This window comes from Desmodus rotundus, chromosome 9 (assembly GCF_022682495.2).
Source record: "Desmodus rotundus isolate HL8 chromosome 9, HLdesRot8A.1, whole genome shotgun sequence".
NCBI lineage: Eukaryota > Metazoa > Chordata > Mammalia > Chiroptera > Phyllostomidae > Desmodus > Desmodus rotundus.
This window is the reverse complement of record NC_071395.1, coordinates 21,523,434-21,542,905: the sequence shown is the minus strand read 5'-3', so window position 1 is coordinate 21,542,905 and position 19,472 is coordinate 21,523,434. Positions and strand designations below refer to the sequence as shown.

The following is a 19,472-nucleotide window of genomic DNA, read 5'->3' as shown; positions in this document are numbered from 1 at the left end:
GAGAACTCAGAATTTGAAGAATACATCTCATTTAAAAGCAGTCTTCCTCATGGATAACTTTAATGGGAGTGTAATGTATTACTGATGGGCCTAGTGACTTGCTTCTTGGAAGAAATGGAGTAAACTCAGATTTCCTGACTCCCAGCTTCCTTATTCACCTTTTCATATACAGCTATTTCTTTACGTTGTTCCTCCCATACATCATTTCTGTCATGGAATGTTCATAGATATTTTAGAAGATATTCAACCTGATTTTATTCTAACAATATTTGAAATATTAGTGTGATTAATTTCAAGTGAAAACACAATTAGAACTTTCCTATGATTTTGAATCATGTTCCAAGTTTTCATTATGAATGATATTCAAATATTTGCATGTTTTAGAAACAGTAAGTTGTGTCGTAAGTCAGAGTTTACTGGTGCTTTTTTGAAGGTGATTATTTATTCAGTTGTTTTGTGCTGAAACCTGTGTATACCGTGTGTGTGTACACATGCATGGGAGTGTGTGTGTATGTGGGCACGGTATACACGGGTCTGTTTGTTTTATGTTTGAGCATTTGTTGGGAGCATATCTGCTCATATGTGTTTCTTTTCTGGTGCATGGACCCTTCTCTTTCCTACAGACAAGGAAGCTTTCTGCAAAGGGAAAATCTTTATGTTTGAATCTTGCAAGAACTTGATACAGGGTGCCACTTCCATTCCGTCCAGTATGTATTATTCATAGACCGATGGCCTCTGATAGTCTCAGAGGTACTCTGCAGGCCTCTGCTGGGAAAATGCCACCTCCTTTGTCTCTTATAATGGACCTGTCCTTCATCTAACATGAAGGAATGGGAAGTAGCTATATCCATTCCAATGATGGAGGCTAATTTCCCTCTTCATAAAATAAATGTTTTTATTTCTACTCAACAAAACATTTATTTCTCTCACTAATAAAAACTATCTTAAAAATTTTGTGCCTACAGTATGAAAATGCTAGAAAATTTTAAATGAATTTTGATCAAATACTCAGTTATTAAGTTTATTACATGGACATTCTAAGAAATACGTAAAACTCTGAACCCTTCTCTGTTCTTTCCTTTGGATTTTCATTGTTCAAAATATTTGTAATTTGTGTCGTAAGAGAAAAAAGGAGAAAAAAGTGAAGACATAATTGTGTTTGCTTATAGCTTCTCCCTCTGGTGTGATGACCTTCAATACATAAGAAGTCTAGAATATATTTGTGGAATGAGGTCTTTTATGATGTTGCTATTTCTCATTAACATAGATATTCTTGAATTACATTCACTTCTATAGTTTATTTACTTCTACTCAAACAAATGTTTTTTAGAATAACCTCAACCTATTCATTACTCCCTACACAACTTAAAATATTAAGTTAAATGCCTTTCTTTATCTGAATGATGTAAAACACCTGGATAATTTAAGTATTCCAGTGTTTACTGAGATTTTCTTTTTCACATGACTCTTCGACTCATGGAGGCAGTTTTATATGTTACTTGGCTGGGCATGATGACTTTCCTCTGGTGCTTTAGTTACTGTTTTGATTAGTTCAGTTGTGAATGTTAGCTAAACTTTAGATAATGCATACATATATCCTATCATACATTCTTAATTTTGTGCAATATTAATTATATAACATTAAATGTAGGGATAAGAGCAGGAAACACCAGTCAACTTGGAAACTGAAAAAATAATAGATACTTAGACAATAATATATATATAATATTTTTCTTCATCCTTTTTCTCCTCTTTCTGCTCCTCCTTCTTCCTCCAAAAATATTTTAAAATTACTATTTTTTAGCAGAACAGAAATGTAAATAATTGGCTATAAAAACTACTTTTCAAATATGATTGGTTCTACTTTCAACATTTCTCTTTAGTTACCAATACCTCAGTTCAGATTATATTCTGTCAAATCTAAAGAAAAAAATTCTCCTTAGAAATATAACCTAGTGACTTCAGATTTCCACTAAAATGAAGCTTCAATATTAGAAATACTTTTTGTATTGGAATTGTTCTCACTGTGAAATGACTGTGGATTTAAACACTCAGCAGTAGTGCCTTGTGATTAGTCATGTGTTTATTTGACAGGTTTGTACCTCTCATGTATGGCAACCCCACCAGACCCAGGTAAAAGGAGGATTCAGGCCACTCCTGCTGCCATCGCGTTTGTCACTTGGCGACTACTTTGCTTTCAGTTGTTAGATTTTCAACCAGCTCTCAAAAGTCTCGTTGACCCACAGTACAACTAAAGTTCAGCTTTATTTTAAGCACAAGAGTCAGCTTTATTTTAAATACAACAAGCGATCATTATATAACATTTTCATAGGAAACGTGTCTACTTCAGAGTAAGAAATTCTGGCACCAGAAAATTTTAAATTGGCTCTTCCCCATTTCACAAAGATGAAGTGTCAGGTCTGTCTGGAGAAAGTCCAGCCTTTGTTAATACAAGGAGAATAGTTTGCACAACATCAGTGTAACCTGGCAGCCAAGGAGAGTGGACTGGAACGCACGCGTGTGTGAACAATGAAGACTCAGCTGTATTAGTCAGTAGGGATGGTAGACACCATTGAGTGAGCATGTGTACTGTGTGGCCATCACATTCAAAATGACTGAGTGAGTAGAGCAACGAATCTGCATCAAATTTTGCATTAAGCTTTAACATTCCTCTGGGAACTATTCAGATGATTCAAAAGGCCGCAGCTATGGGCAAATGGTGATTGGCAGCTTTATCACAACCATGTGCCCACTCATGCATCATGTCTCTTGCAGTTTTTTGGCAAAACATCAAATCACCTAGGTTTCTCAGTCCCCTACTGCCCATATTGGGTGCCCTGCAACTTCTGGTTTTTCCTAAAATTAAAATCACCTTTGAAGGGGGAGGGATTTCAGACCATTAGTGAGATTTAGGAAAACATGACACGGCAGCTGATAACAATTGGGAGAACTGTGGGAGGTCCCAAGGTGCCTACTTTGAAGGGGACTGAGGCGTCATTGTCCTATGTGCAGCGTTTCTTGTATCTTCTTCATTGTCTCTAATAAATGTCTCTATTTTTCTTAGTACATGGCTGGATTCCTTCTGGGCATACCTCGTATTTTTATATTCACTCACTAGAGAGGGTTTTATAAAGCATCTTAAATAAAGAGCGTCTGAAAAGGTGCATTAAAATAATGAATTTAAATCACTTACCACTTGACTATTGGAATTAAAAAATGTACGTTAGCTGCGACCATGGTGGTAGGAAGTATGGTTTACCATCTACCTGTCCTGCCTAAATCATTAATAACTCAAACTATAGTTTTCACTGTTGAAGAAAATAAGGGAACAGGGATTTCAAATTATTATAAATTCTCCAAAATTAATTTTACAAGGTTAATTTTCTGTTAACTTCTAATTTCTATACATTTTGGTGCTAGATGGTTTTCTTTATTCTTCATTTTTTGTAGTTTTTTTAGTCTCCATAGTAAGTATTAAAAGTGTAAGGGAACTAACTGTTAAGGATAGGTAGAGAATACATACATCACAGATGTCCTGATTCCCATACGTTCTTTAAAACTTTGGGACTGCCTGTATGCATTTGGAATACTTTGATATAGCCAATGCATGAATATATCCCAGGAGTGTGTGAGTGCTCTGTCATGTCATCAGTCGCCAAAAGGGGAAAAGTAGATGTATCCTTAAAAACTACTCTCAGATACTTTGATTAAAAACGTCTTTCCTAAACCCCTCTTCCCAGAGTGGATATTGAGCTGATGAAAAGGCAAACATAGCATTTGCTATGTGAGCCACCGTGAGCTCACAAATTCCCTTTGGAAAAGCCCATTGACGGTGTGAATTATGAATTCGTCCTCACATCTGATGCGACTGTCGTGGGTCCCTTCTGTTCTCTCTGCTGTGGGAGTGATGACAGTCTGAGTCATATGTCATCATATGTGTGTGTCACGAGCAGTCTGCCAGTTTGGACTTTAATGGACAAGCCAGCCATCACACGACAGCCAAGCGACATCATATGGTGGCTGATGCCTCTCACCGGACTGACTGACCACTGATCTAGTTTGGCTGTTGCTCCTGTTAGTCCATTTGTTGGCTCTTTCTTGAAGCTCCTATTTCCTGTTCTGACCTTTGCCTCTAGTACAATAACAGCCCTTTTAGGGAATTACTTACTAATAAACTGGGCTGCTGAAGTAGATTTTAAAAACATATGTAAATTAGCTTTCTTCTTTAGGAGAGTGTAGTAATGGCTTTTTCTGTCTTGGAATATTATGAAATGTCCAGATTCATCAGTCCTTAGCTGAACTGTAAAGTTAATGAAAAAAAATCAGCTACTAGTTGTACTAACTGATTTTTAAGTGATTAAACACAAATCTTGAAGCCTTGTTTCTCCTCTGTCTAATCACTGTGATTAACATATATAAGGATTTCTCTCTAATGCCATTTCTTACATTTATTCAAACTACTAACAATTTTTAATTTATTTGTAACAATGGGCAGTAAATGTTTAGGATTAGTTGTAAGAAGATCTGTGCTTTTCCTCTCTCCTGCTCCAAACGTCTGCTCCAGGAGTGACGGGGGACTCCGAGTTCTCATCCTGGCGTAGCCGGTCCTGGAAACTCGATCTGTGGTACAAGGCGCCAAGCTAAACAAGGCCTGGGTAGAACCAGGACCCTATCAATTGTTTTGTCTTTTTGTTTTATGTCGGGAACAGGGAAAGCTGCAGCTTAGTTTACCCTTTGCCAATGTTAACCACAGCTAAATGGTTCTCCTTCGATAGTCTTTGTTTCTAAAGACACTCACTGAACTGTGGGTCATCTTTTTGCCAGACAAAGATGAATGCTCCAAGGACAACGGTGGGTGTCAACACGAATGCGTCAACACGGTGGGAAGCTACGTGTGTCAGTGCCGCAATGGATTTGTGCTGCACGAAAACAAGCACGACTGCAAGGAAGGTACGAAAGCAGCGTGCTCTCCCTGACGGCATCTGGGATTTCGTGCCGTTGGGGATACACTGCTCCCAGGGAGAGTTAGTGATATCAGTAAAGATACCATTTTTTGAGTGTTCAAATGTAAAAAAAAAAAATACGAGTGTAGGTGCAGTACTCAAAGATCCAAGGCATGCTATTGGAAACCTCGTATTACCTGAAGAGTCAGCACTTCATACGTGGGTGGCATTAGGATAACTTTGTATAACAGACGTAGATGCTGCTAGGATGCCATCGGCAGTCAGAAGAACCCCACTGTACCCCCAGGTCTTTATAGAACAGACCTTTGTGACAGTCTTCATATTTAAACTTAACTTCTGCTAAAGGTCTTACATTTGGTCTAGTTTCTCTCCCCAAAATATCTCACGGATATGCTCTGTGAGTGGTGCCACTTTAAATGCCAGGAGAGTCAAATGCCAGTGCCTAGCAGAGGACAGACATTTGAAAGTGGCAGATCCTGTGCCACTGAAACAGTTTCCAGTCCTGTTTTTAAAAGAAGAAAGAAAATCACACTAGGAGCACACCAGTAGCCTCCCAGAGCCTTTGGCCCCTGGGCCTTACAATATTCCAAGATTTTATAAAAACAATGATCTTAATCTCCTTGGCCAGTATGAGCTAGATGGGCATGAGACATAGTTATCTTGTTTTCATTTCTTCCTTTGAGGGTCTGTTCCTGAATTTTCTATTTAAGTTGGATTTATGCCTACTTTGAACGAATTACTACGCATATTTTATAACTTGTGTCGTGAGCACACGTAGAATCCCAGGCACCTGGCTAGAACCCCAGCTAGATAGCCACTGTTTGTCTGCACGTTCCAATGGTACCCTGAATTGGCCCTTGTTCTATTGTGTTCCACTCAAGTATGGTAATGGGTCAAGGGTTTTTCCTTCCTGTTTTCACTGAGCTATTGACATTGCCCAGAGTCATATGCAAGCAGGCTTTCTGTCTCTTTTCACTTTCATGTGAGTACAGACCCATGGGGATCCTGACGTTTGTAACACGGTAAAGTGTTCTATCAAATCAACAGGCTGGGGAATAGGCCCCACTGTTTTTGCAGATATGGAAGGTAATTCAGAGCAATAGAGACAGCTTTGCAGAGTATGCATGTAGCCCGTGGTTCACAGGTAGCAAATACATTTAGGGTAGTAAGTACCCTAAATCTCTGTTCATTACAGTGAATATTTTCAAGAAAGGGTTGTGTAGGAAACTGCCTTTTGGATAGAACTATATTCAGGTTCCCCAGTAAAGAGGGCACATTTTCTTTTACCTCTGCTATAGTGTGGGCCCTGTCCACGTTCGTCAACGAGCCTCTTGGCTTTGTCTCACAGGCTCTGTGTCGGATTCTGGGGATCCACGTTTCCTACGGCAAAGTCAGGGATCTGGAATTGAGAAAACCCTTGTCAAGTCAGGATCCAAACTTTAAGACTATTTTCTTGCTACATGATCCTATATTATTGGAAAAGAGCTGAATTTCACCTCCTTTTTTTACTCCTCACAAATCCAAAGCGCTCTATGGACACCGAGCGCAGTCAAGGGAAAGGCTTAGCAGTGAGGACTCTGACAACAGCCCATGAGTACTGGCCTTGTCCCCTTAGCAGGCAGTCCTGCAGTGTAACGGGGGTCCCGTCTATTCAGTAACGAAGTTCCCCGAAGAGATTTCTTAGGAATTTTCAGAGAATTTATTGTATTTCAGAATGGGATACACAGCATATAACAAATAAGTTATAGTCTTAATCAGAATGCATAGGGTGCTGCTTCATAAATTACACAAAATGAACAGAGCCTAAGGGTATTATTTTTGAAGTTTAATATTAACAAACGGTCTCCTTTAAGATGAAGTTATTTTCATTGTGAAAAACCTAAAAGAAATTTCATGTTCATTAAATATTCTTGGAAATTAGTTTAGAAGCTATCTCCATGGCTAATAGCTGTTCACTTCTTTTTTTTCCCTTATTGCTTCGTTATACTTGCATGAAATTAGAGTTAATTTATTTTAGCTGCTAAAATTTTAGTTTCAGTGTTCAAGTGTATACTTTAATTAAAGAAGAGAGAAATTTAAATACATAATTAATAAAGTAGCTTGATGTTGTTAATTAGCTATAGATTATGTGTTTGTTAATAGAAGAAAATGGGGGGGTTGATTTTCTTTGTGACATTGCATTACATATTTTGCACATACCAAATGCTGATATACTTGATTGTCAATATATGTTGCTCTGTTAAAGTCTGAACTTTAACCAGACAGATCCAGCAGTTTAAATAGTTTCTTTTCTTTTAGGCATTTCTAAAACTCATTGTAAACACTCAATTTCATAAAGTAAGAAAACAAACATTGCTGGCTTATGCTCAGCAACAAGTATGCCAAAGCAGATGACTATGGTAACAGAGACTGGAATCATGATTAGGTAGCATTCAAGAAAATCTTTCAGTAGGATAGTGGGTAAATAGGCCGCTTTCTTGTTGGTCCACCTCTGGGCTAGATCCCTGCACTGATCGATATTATCATTATTGGCACAGCTGAGTGTGAACAGAAGATCCACAGTCCGAATGGCTTCATCACCAGTCCCAACTGGCCAGACAAGTACCCAAGCAGGAAGGAATGCACGTGGGAAATCAGTGCCACTCCCGGCCATCGAGTCAAATTAGTAAGTGAGCATGTCATTCTTTTTTTTATTAAGCTAACTGTGCGTGTCTTCCATGGAAGCAAAATGAATGTTTATTGAATTGAATTGAATTGAATTAGTAGGCAGATGGAAAAGATTTTCCTTCTTACACTTTCCTACTAACACTACACAAATCCCTGATTTCCTAGATCGAGGCAACAGTAATGGTAGCCATGAACTTCTCTTACAGTGATCTTACCCTGGATGCTTAAAAGGCGTTAACAAAGCTACTGCAAGTATGTAGGTCATGTATTATTGAAAATGATGTTTCCAAATGGAGAATATAAATAAAGGAGCAAAAACCTCAGAAATTCATCAGGACATCGATAAAATGTGCGTTCATTTAAACACACCCTTGTAAATTCTACTGGCTGTGTCACTTCTATATTCTTTATACGCGGAGCATGTAGATTGCTTGTAATAAGCCAATTTTGTTTTGCGGTTCGTGAAATATTTTTTTGCATAATATAATTGCCCTCTTTAGATGGATGCTGACACCCTTAGACTTCTCCCAACTTCAAATGTGAATGTAATGTTTGTCCTCCCTCCTTATTCTTTGAGCCTTGCATTCTGTCCTTGTGGCCTCACAGTAATATTAAATCTCAGCATAGGCTACAGAATACTCGAAGAGCATTTAAAAGAATAAAACCATAGGAATATAGGAATTTTAATAACTTCCTGCAGCATGTTGTTGTCCAAAGCACGAGGGAATGCCACCCAGCAAGGCTCAGAGGACAGTCTGACAGTTGCCGTAAGAAAGGACAAGAAATTGCATTGAGTATGAGGCTACCAGTCCATGACAGCTTACTGGGGCGGGCCAGCCATAAAGTTAATTTTAAAATTCTTTGAATCCTCTCCTTTAGTGAATTTTGGGGGGGGGGGGGGCAGTAAAGAGGCTGTATTTCTAAGCAGCATTATTAAAATGATAACATTAGAGACAGTCACTGACACATTCATATTCCTATTATGGCCCTCCTTACCATCATCCTGTTTGTGAAATATCAGTAAGTGACTTTCCAAACAGAGATGTCAGTTCATTCCAGCCACTCTTTCAAAGGACGCCTGACGCTGAGATGACAGCCCTGCACGAACCTGAGTGCTTTTCAGTCCTGTCCAAGGTCCTGACTGAGAGAACTGTCTTCTTTTCAGCAGTGCAGTTAGCTGAGGGAGTTGGGAACATGAATTTTTTCTGTGTGTAGATCCAGGTTTTGTCTGGTATCAAAGCCTTCTCTGAAGAATTTTGCACATGCGTGTACATATATATATATTTGGTGTGTAGAGTATGTCTGTGAAGCGTCACTATCTAAAGACATTTTCATTGGGTATAGAATACTAGGATGACAATTTTATTTTCCAGTCTGCACTCTAAACCCTTCACTCCATTATTTTCTGACCCTCATTGTCCTAGTAAGTCTGCCATAAACCTGAGTTTTATTTCCATGAAAGAAATGATTCCTTTCCTCTATGGCTGCGTTCAACATTGTCTTATTATCAGCAGTTTGAACTCAGTGTATCCAGGGATGTGGTGTGTAGCAATTTATCCTTCTCAGAATTCTACGAACTTCTTGCACATGCATTGTGGTGTCGCTCCTGAATTTTTGAAAGTTTTGATCATTATTTTCTCACAGATTTCCTCTGCACTCTTGTCCCTCTTCACCTTCTTGGATTTAGGTTACACGTGTACGTAGGTTGTTTCTTGTTATCCTACAACTCTTGGATGCTCGGTTAACTTTTTGGCATTCTTTTTGGAGTCTAACTTTCAGCAATTTCTATGAACGTATCTTCCAGTCCCACGATTGTTTCTTCTGCTGTCTTAAGTCTACTGATAAGCTTTTTAAAGGCATTTTTTGTCTTTCTTACTATGTTTCCTATCTCTAGCATTTCCCTTTGACTCATTATTACAGTTCTCATGTGTCTGAGTCTGCTCAGGCCGCCGTGACAGAGTGTCTACAACAACAAAAATGTATTTTCTCACAGTCCTGGAAGTTAGAAGTTCAAGGTCAGGTGCTGTCAGTGTTGGCGTCTGGTGCGGCCTGTTTCCCTGGTGTGTAGACGGTGCCTCATCTCTCTGTCCTCACGGCCTTTCCTCTTTGTGTGCACGGACAGAGAGGGCTCCGGTGTCTCTCTATCTTATGAGGATGTCAGCCCTGCAGGGTGTCACACTCATTTTCACCGGGGGCCACATCAGCCTTGCAGTTGCCTTCAAAGGGCTGAAATGATTTTAGGACTGTATACATGTAAGTACTCCTTCACTGATAAGGAGTTGAAATTACATTTGGCCCTTTGAAGACAACTGCAAGGCTGGTGTGGCCCCTGATGAACATGAGTGTGACACCCCTGCCCTATAGGATTAGAGCCTCACCCTTATGACCTCATTTAACCTTAAATATCTCCCAAAAGGACCTCTCTCCAAGGGCAAGGCCTTTAACATATGAAGTAAGGGGAAGGGTAATTCATTCCAAAACACAATCTCTCCGCTGAAATTTCCCACCTATTTTTGCATGTTGTCTGCATTTTTATTAGAATCTTTAGCAGATTCATCATAGTTACTTTAAATCCTGCTTGATAGTTTAAACATAAGGGTCATGTTCGAGTCTGTTCTGTTAGTTTGTCTCCTAAAACTGTATCATTTTTTTCTTGCCTTGCTGCATGTCATGTAATTTTTTATGAAACAGCAGACTTCATGTGTATAATAGCAGAGACTTTGTGTCTGGAAGTAGACACATCTCTTCTCTTGTTAGGCTATTAGCGTAGGTTTGTGTATGGTAGGGGGTGTTGCTGAGTGAATCTAGTCAGTTATTAAGCTGACTTTGGGTTTTCTTGTTCCTATTACCCTCAGTGTACCATTGGCCTCAAACTCCTTTAAGAGGCATTTTCTCAATGTTTTTCCTTCATCTTCCACTTCCCCCTTTATATCCTCTGTGAACTGTGTGCCCCTCCGCCCTTTCCTTGCCTTTTCCTGTGGCAGACCGCAGTTGCCGTTTCTGGGAGCTTGCTGATCTGTTGGGGAGGCAAGAGTTTCTCCATTCTCTCAGCACAGCCTCCTCTTTAGACAGACTCTGTGTTTTTAGGTCTCGGGGATGTCCTTCCTCACTGGCAACAAACTCCACCTTGTGGCTCGGGGTGGTCTCCCATGGGAGAGTTTCTTTGCCCTCTTGCAATTATAGTGGATCTCCAATGTCACTGGAATAGGATCCTTTGCCCAGGACTTCCCCAGGGGTGGAAGTGTTTTTAGTTTAGTTTTGTTTTAAACACTTGCCTTGGCTACACTAGGTCTATACCTTTGCCTTGGTGGTGACAGTTTTCTGCTGCTCCCCCCAGAGGCTAAGGCTTTGCGTCCCAGGGAACAGCTGCCACAGGGCTTCATGCTATTCTCACGGCAGTGACCATTCCCTGTCCCAAACCCGTGACACTGAGGAAGGCACGTGGCCATCTCCTGCTGTGCCCACAACCTTTCTCCCGAGCAGGAGGTTGAGGTCACTGGTCATGGCGAAGAGCCTGTGAGTGGTTGCACGCTCCCCACATTTGCAGCTCCCAGGGGTTTATACTCACTCACACCTGATCTTTACCAATCCATTAAAAATTATAGCCAAGTGCTGCGTACCTGGTTATATGGCACGTGACATCCCTTCTGAACTCCGTCACTGTGAGCAGGTGCTTGTGTCTTAGCTCTGCTTGGTGGGGCCTGACATTCAGTCGATTTGATACTACTTGATTGACTGGTGACTTCAGTTCTTGGATTTGTTCAGCAAAGTTGTGATTTTTTTTAGTTCACATGGGTTTTTCCTACTAGAGTAAAAGCAACACTATTTCCAGCTTTCTATGTCCAAGAGGAACTAGAACTCCTGATATCTTTCAAGAGTTCTATTTGTCAGTAGTTTATTCATTCTCAATGATATGCTTTCCAGCTTATTGAACATCCCTTCCAACTCTTCAGTCTGCTCCTTCATAAATTACAGCCTTTGTGTTTTACGCCGATCTTTTCTTGAGGATCAGGACGTAAGCATGTCTGTTCAACAATTGTCATACTTGCCATCAGCCTATGGGGGTGATTTTCAGAAGGAAAATGAGAGCTTTGAGGCAAATATGGGTCTTCATTCAAGGTATTTGACTTTGTGATCTTAGTACAAGCACTCATAGTCTAAGCCAGGTTTTCTCAAGTGTTGTTGGCTTGCATCAGAATTACCTCAAAGACCTGTTCAAACACTTGCTTTTGCCATTCCAAGTTCCTGAATAAGAGCACAACATTGATTCCATTTTTTCCCCCTTCATCGTGATTTTATAGAACAGTGTAAGAATCAGGATTAGTAAATAAGAAAGCAGTCTCAGGTGGTTTAAGTCACTGGGCAAGTTTATAAAACTAGCAGGTGTATAAATACCTTCAAGCCCACCCAGTCTCTGCATTTCATCTTATTTTTAGTTACACTATCCTGCATCAGAGAAAGAAGAAATCCAAAACCACTCTGTATGTGCACATATATAATAATTCAAGTGGAAAACAATCATGTTAGTAAGACACTTATAATTATTGAATAAAACAAATATACAAGAGAAATATGGAGGGATTAGGGACATATATTTGGAACTCGAAGAGACTTGGGTCTAGATCAGAGCACTTCCTAGTAGCCGTGTTATCTTGGGAAGATAAAAGTTTTAACTATCAACATATTGGAGCTAATACTCTTGAATTTTGTGTGTATTACATGAACTAGTATATAAAGTGTTTGCCACAGTGCTTTATTGAATGACAAAGGACATTTATGTGTGATATCCAAATAGTAATAAGAATTGTGATAATGATTAATCATCAAATATTTTATACAGTTTAATTATGTAATTCGACTGTGATCAATTTTTTGTGTAGCCTTATGAATTTGAAATTAAATTTGAACAATTAAAAATGAAGCTAATGATTACTTCTCAGGAAACGTTCTTTAAAGGGCCAGATAGTAAATCTTATAGACTTTGTAGACTGTGTGGTCTGTGTGGCAGCGATTTAATTCTACTGTTTTATTGTGAAAGCTGCCATGGTCAGTCCACAAATGAATGGGCACAGTTGTATTGTAATAACAGTTTAACTACCGAAATAGGCCACAGGCCATATTTGCCCTGTGGGATTTAATTCATTGACCCAAGCTAAGAAGGTCAGGGGTAAAACAGTTTGAAATCATGGAGTCATAGCAGTTTGTGCTCATTTTCCTGAAAAGCACAGAGTGAAAGCATTTGGACTTACTGTCTGTGACAGGTAGAATGATTCTCCCCCTTTCCCCAAAGATGACCCTGTCCTGACCTTGAACTTGTACACATTACCTCACGTGGCAAAAGGAACTGGTTCAATTATAGATCTTGAAGTGGAGGGATTATGCTGGAATATCTTGGTGGGCTCCATGGGTTCCTTCTGAGAGGGAGGCAGGAGGTCAGAAGGGAGAGATGTTATACTGTTGGTTTTGAAGACAGAGGAAGTGGGCGTGAGCCAAGGAACGAGGGCAGTGTTTAGAAGCTGGAAAAATGCAAGGAAACACATTCTCACCTAGGACCTGAGAAATAACACGGTGCTGCCCACCCATTTTTATAGACCACTGACTTCCAACAGCCCTAGGACAATAAATTTGTATTGTTTTAAGCCACTAATTTGTGGTCCTTTGCTATAGCAACAATAGGAAACTACCAGATTTGCCTGGTGTGTGTTTAATCATGAGATACTTACCACATGATAATAGCTACAAAGTAAAAGAAACCTTGGTTGAAAGATACATGGAAAACTCTTCTTACTAAAAATGGGGTAAAGTTCTGAATGAATAAGGACAAGAATTGATTATTTCTGGCTTCACCCTGTTTTGGTTTTGAGAGACTAAACTGATCATCCAGTTTGGGTACCGTTTTCATTATTTTGAATTACTCTTCATTAAAAGCAGAACAAACAGCACTGAAACAAAGTTCCAGGCAAAGGGGCATACAGCAATGGGGTAATGTACTTATGTCATTTTTATTCATTGTGTCATAGCCTAGAGTTTTGCTAAGTCATATAGTTGCAATGTGTAGCTTCATATATGGGATTTTTAGAAAACAAAAACACCCACAAGTGTTATATAATTCGCCATAAATCCATAAAGAGTATATCAGTCGCAGTTATAAAAGACTCATGGGGAAAAGGAACCCTTTGAGAGGACTGGGGTTTGTATCCCACTGAGCCACTTTTTCAGTGCCTCCTAATTCTTCCAGTATCTTGTGGGAAACCAAGTGACAGTTCTTACTACAGGCAGGAAAAGGCAAAAGGTGGCTGGGACTACGGAGCTCTGAATCTTATTTCACAGCTGCTCAAATTGCATCCGTCTCTTTAATTCTCTTACATGATCGCCTAGCTAAATTTTATTTCTGCACTGAGCACTCTCACTTTATTATCTTGTCCTGGGTGAATATATGTAGTGACTGAATGGCCTTATCCTTTAGCCAGTGCCCATATTTTCAACGTAAGCTCTTCCACAGATGCTCATGTGAAGGCCTTGCATACACAAGCCTGGCTGGCGGCCAGCGAGGCCGATTAGGCTTGCTTGGGTGTTCCAGAAGCATACAGTTATTCTTTCCACGGCCTAAAATGAGAGTTCAATTTGATTTCTTTTGAATGGGACTCCTTAATCTCTTAGTTTGTCTTGTGGAAAATACATTAAGATTCCTGACTAGAGCTCACAGTTATTCTCTCTTTCTTGGTTCTTTCTAAAACCTAGATGAGTAAGCTTAAAATCGTAGAACTATAATCATGGAACAAGTAAGGTTTAAGCTTGAATGGTAAAATATCTGTATAGTATTAGTGTAAGTGCTTAATAAAAATATTTAGAAGTCCCCCAAAGGAGGGTAGTGTTTCCACAGAAATCAGAGTTCCTTACGGCTGCATACCTCAGCTGTGCTGGCTGTCCTGTCCTCATTATAAAGTTGCAGGGCTTGGGGGGCATTAAGTGTCTGTGGGGCATTTCAGTAGCCTTGGTCTCTGGTGGCTGGAAATGTTCGCATTACTTAAATATAGAGATTCGAGACTGAGTGTGTGTTGTAGAATAAAGTAATAAATTGTGTACCTCACTTTATCTCTGGAAACTTTAAAACATATTTTTAAAGATTTCTAACTTCCCATGGGCTCCCAGAATACCTTTCTGTGGCCTAGAAATATTTTGTATTGAGGCAAAGTCACTCTGCGTGGGGGCCCCTCTACGTGGATGTGTCGATGATACTGAGGGCCAGATGTATGAGATCTCAGCGAGTGAGTTAGTCACGCCTTTGCTTGAGTGCGGCAGACCACTCGGGTCAGGCTGGCTGCTGGGAAAGGACCACCCTGTCGTTGCCGTCCACCTAACATGCTGCTACCAATTCCAAGAGGAAAATCCACTAATACCTTAGTGAATGAGAGTTGTTTGCATTGCTTGAGAATATGTCCCTACAAAATCTTTGCCTAATTTGATTCCCACAGAGTCAGTCTGATTCCATTGGTAACTTGATAAAAAGCGGGAGCCCCTTGGCTCCAGACCAGGTGTCAGTCAGTGCGCCCCCAGCCCCCAGCTCAATGCCACTTCGTGTGGCGTTGCTCAGTTCTGTACAGCAGACGTTATGGTTCCCTCCAGACATCCTGCATCTCGTTAGGGAGGTGTGGTCACGCAGTCATCTCACTCACTCAGTGTTGAGTGGACCAGTCAATGGGCTGAACATGTGTGGTCTGTAAATTCTGATCCCATGTTTAACTTTTAGTTAGAGTATATGCTTAGAATGCCGTTACCCCCATTATTCTTACAGTTTTCTACACAGTTGGTTGCTCTGTTCTTTATATTTATATTAAATTATTCTAAATTACATTAAAAAAGATAATTAGTTGAGATGGCTTTCAGATATTATTTTCCTCTTGAAATCATATGGATCTTAAAAATCAGAAGTTTGATTTCATATTTAATAAAGTTCTCTGGATGCAGTTACGCCAATTTTCTCGTACTGGTTTTTTATCCATTACAAACTGCTGTAAGAGTGTCGATGTGTACAGAAGGGTCGGGGAAGCTGACGAGTGCTCTCTCGTGAGAGGCAGAAAGTGAGCAGCACTGGTACACAAACGTGGGATGGGCGGGTAGGCAAACGATTGGACAGGCTTCCAGCCGACCTTCCGTTCAGGTTCTTCCACATCCCTTGTCCCCTCACCTCCATGCTCTGCCGCTGCATTTCACAGATTGGTAGGTGACACTCCCTTCCGGGCCCACCTACCTTGAACATTGTGTTTCAGGGTGATGAACTCCGTTCACTATATTTCCTGCACCATTTGTGTGTGTGTGTGTGTGTGTGTTCAGTGCAATTCTTTGTGTGATAGTCTTTTTTTTACACTGTCCAGTTTCTTTGGTCAAACACAGTGAATATTCCTTTTTACCCATAATGGTTATAACAAATAATTGTTCTCTAATGCTTATTTGTTATAACATTTTAACTTACACTTTTTATAAATTAGAATGCAGCAGAATGAGACATGAAAGATCAGTCCCCTTTCTTTTCTTTGATTTCCTTTATAAGTATCTTTCATTCCTTTTTCCTACATTCTAATGAATATAAATGGCTTCTTTCATTTATGCCCTTACTCCCCTAAAGTGAGAAGTGAAAGGAGACAGTGGTGTGGTACGGAATAGATAACCGTTCACCAAGAGAGAACTGTTCTTAGCCACTTTTTCTTTGAAAATTACTCAGTATGCCTTAGTTAAACTAATAATTATGATCACCTCACAAAATTACATTAAAGAAAATATGTACATAAAAAGTTTATGTGTGAATATTTTATGCTTCAGGGATTATAGAAAAATTAATGAATTTTCAAGTATACTGTATGTTTCCTCAGGTTTGTTTCTTTTTTTTTTTTTTAGCTTTGCTCTATGGACTTAAATAATAATGATGGCTCTTGTTTTTAATGTATGATGGTTTTTATGGCAAAAGAAAAAAGCCAAATTGGCAATTGTGAATAACCTATAATTCCTGGAATTATTAATAGTTTGGACAATGTTATTTTTAGTCCATCATAATTAAACTCTTCTTTGTGATATTTTAATATTATACATTTAATGAATCTTTATTTTAAGAATTCAAGAATACCTACACACAAAAAATTACTACACAGGTAAATTAGAATGATTTTTAAATGGTAAAGCACCTAAACTTTGTGAGATTCCAAGTATTAAAATAAGTGTACCATCTGTCTGAAAGGTAAATTTAAAAATCTAGCCTAAAGACATATTAGTGTTTTCTAATCATATGGGTTTAAAGTATAAAGAAGGAAACATACAGTGAAAATTTCCTTTGTTTTAGTTATTCTGTTAAGATTTACTGCCTTTAATTTTTGTCAAAATATGATAACTACTCTATGGATTTTTCTTCTCAGGTTAGGTTCCTAAAGGTAGGATAGTGTCCAATAGTTTATAATCATCAAACCTGGAAGGAATTCATGTCTTAATATAGTGGTTTAACATTTTCTGATATATTCATAAAAAATTCAGAATTAAATTCAGAAGAAAATATTGTTATCCTAAATTGTCTCAGCACTGGAGTGGACTTAACTGCAACAGTAGAATTAGTTACAATAGTTGAAGAGTAGTCTCTCACCTTGACTGCTACATTTGTTTCCCTCATTGTGTTTTTCCTGGAGCTTTGACAGTCTATTGATTTTACAGCCCTTTCAATAATGTGCTGTATGGATTATCATTTACATGGCCTGAACATGTTTTATTAATCTGTATTTGTTTCAAAAACAAGAACCTATTTTTAGTGATATGTGATTTTTTCTTTCTAAACAGGCCTTCAGTGAGTTTGAGATAGAGCAGCATCAAGAATGTGCTTATGATCACTTGGAAGTATTTGACGGGGAAACAGAAAAATCACCAATTCTTGGACGACTGTGTGGCAACAAGATCCCAGAGCCCCTAGTGGCTACTGGAAACAAAATGTTTGTTCAGTTTGTCTCTGATGCATCTGTTCAAAGAAAAGGCTTTCAAGCTACACATTCTACAGGTCAGCAAATGAGGGCTCTGCCTCTCTAAATAGCTTTGTAGTCAATGAATATTTAAAAAGAAACCCAGTAGTTTGTTTCAAATGCAGTATGATCAAGTAGAACTATTTCTCAGTATTTCTATAATGTATTTTACATTAACTGTAACAGTTTAATTTATGTCATATTTAACAGATAGAAATCTATAGTTTAGTATTAAAAAATCATGTGTTCTCTAAACCCTATGTGGTTAGCTAGTTTTTGTATTAATATGTTTTTGTAAACCAAATTTGGGATTTATCTCTCTTTTACAGAGCGTCATTTTCTCCCTTTTCTTTGGTGTGCAACACGGTCGTCCATACACCTAATCCCTACAGATTACAGCTGTTCTAGAAGTCTTTAAGAAATAAAATGTAATTCAGAAAAACATAGAAAATCTTAGGCAAAAATGTGGAATAACACTGATATAACTTGGAGCCAATTTAATAATACATTTCATAAGTGTCTAGGAAATGTCCTTTTTTTTCAGTTAAAAAAAGTCAGTTCATTGCAGATGTTTACTAAAGTCATTTAGCTTATAGTGACATCTAGTGGCATTACCTATGTGTAAACTACTGAGGCACTTCTGGGAGAAGTCCATCTGGACATAGAACATAAAAAGATAGTCTACATAGCTGGTTTTCAACTTTTTTCATCTCATGGCACATATAAACTAATCACTAAAATTCTGCAGCACACCAAAAAATATATTCTAGTTTTTGACGATCTGACAAAAACAATAGATATAATTTTGATTCATTCACACTGGACAGCTGCGGTTGTATTGGCTGTTGTCATTTTTTTAAAGTTGACAATCTAAGGGATAATCTAGGTGTCCCTGCCTAAATAGTCAGGTATTGCCTGTTTTAAAAATTATTAAAATTCTTATGGCACACTGGTTAAAAATGACTAGTCTACATATTCATCCATGAAACAATTTTAGTGAAGTAATTTTTGTTACAGTTCATGCTGATTGTTTTTGTTTCATTTTGTTTTAGAAATCGGAATTTTAATTATTTTATTATCCAATGTTATTTTTCACTGTAGTATGTTTTAGATTTACACACTACATTTAGATTTACATATACGTAGTACATGATTTACATGTACTGTGTATAGATTTACATTGAATCTGTGAGCACATGGATATTAATTGTCAGGATACTTGTCTGATTTATACCAGCAATGATTGGAATCATAAATAATGCAGATTAATAATTTTGTATGGTTAGTATAAATATTTTGGTTTGAGAAAAACCTTCTATGGACCATAAATTTCATACTAATGAAGGATTTTCCATACATAGGACATTTACTCTTTAAATATTTTTCTGATAATTTGTCCTGTGTTGAAGGAGTGGAAAAATTGGAATCCCATTACTCTGTCAACATTTTTCGGACAGTGTGGAGTTCATGGCATGTGTTTAACATCCTGGTTATCGTAGGTTCCAAGAATGCAGTATGAAAACATGCTGTTGAAACTTTCAAAATAGCTGATGATAGAGTATTTTCAAATTATCTGTGTATAAATTTCCCTTTTTTAGCTTGGTAAATTTTTTCTTTAACAGGGGAACTTCTTTTTATTCTTTGTGAATGAACAATAAAGATTATATTATGTTCCATGGTGTCGGTACATCTGGGCTTTTGGTCCAACTATGCCATCACATATCTGGGAACTTGGGAAAGATAATTTCTTTGGATCTCAGCTTCCTCATCTGTAAAATAATAATTTCAAGGTCTTGCCCTGGCTGGTACAGCTCAGTGGATTGAGTGCCAGATTGCGAAGCAAAAG

The 19,472-nt window shown here is 38.5% G+C and overlaps 1 protein-coding gene across 3 annotated transcripts in view; it reads left to right on the top strand.

The window, feature by feature from the left end:
- TLL1 (tolloid like 1) overlaps window positions 1-19,472 on the top strand; it is a 154,016-nt gene that overhangs the window by 126,452 nt on the left and 8,092 nt on the right. For all 3 annotated transcript variants that reach the window (XM_053911929.1, XM_024568996.3, XM_045202729.2), the window contains exons 17-19: window positions 4,825-4,950; window positions 7,502-7,629; window positions 17,451-17,664. In XM_053911929.1, coding sequence (XP_053767904.1) covers window positions 4,825-4,950; window positions 7,502-7,629; window positions 17,451-17,664 — 468 coding nt within the window. The remainder of the gene's footprint in view (window positions 1-4,824; window positions 4,951-7,501; window positions 7,630-17,450; window positions 17,665-19,472) is intronic.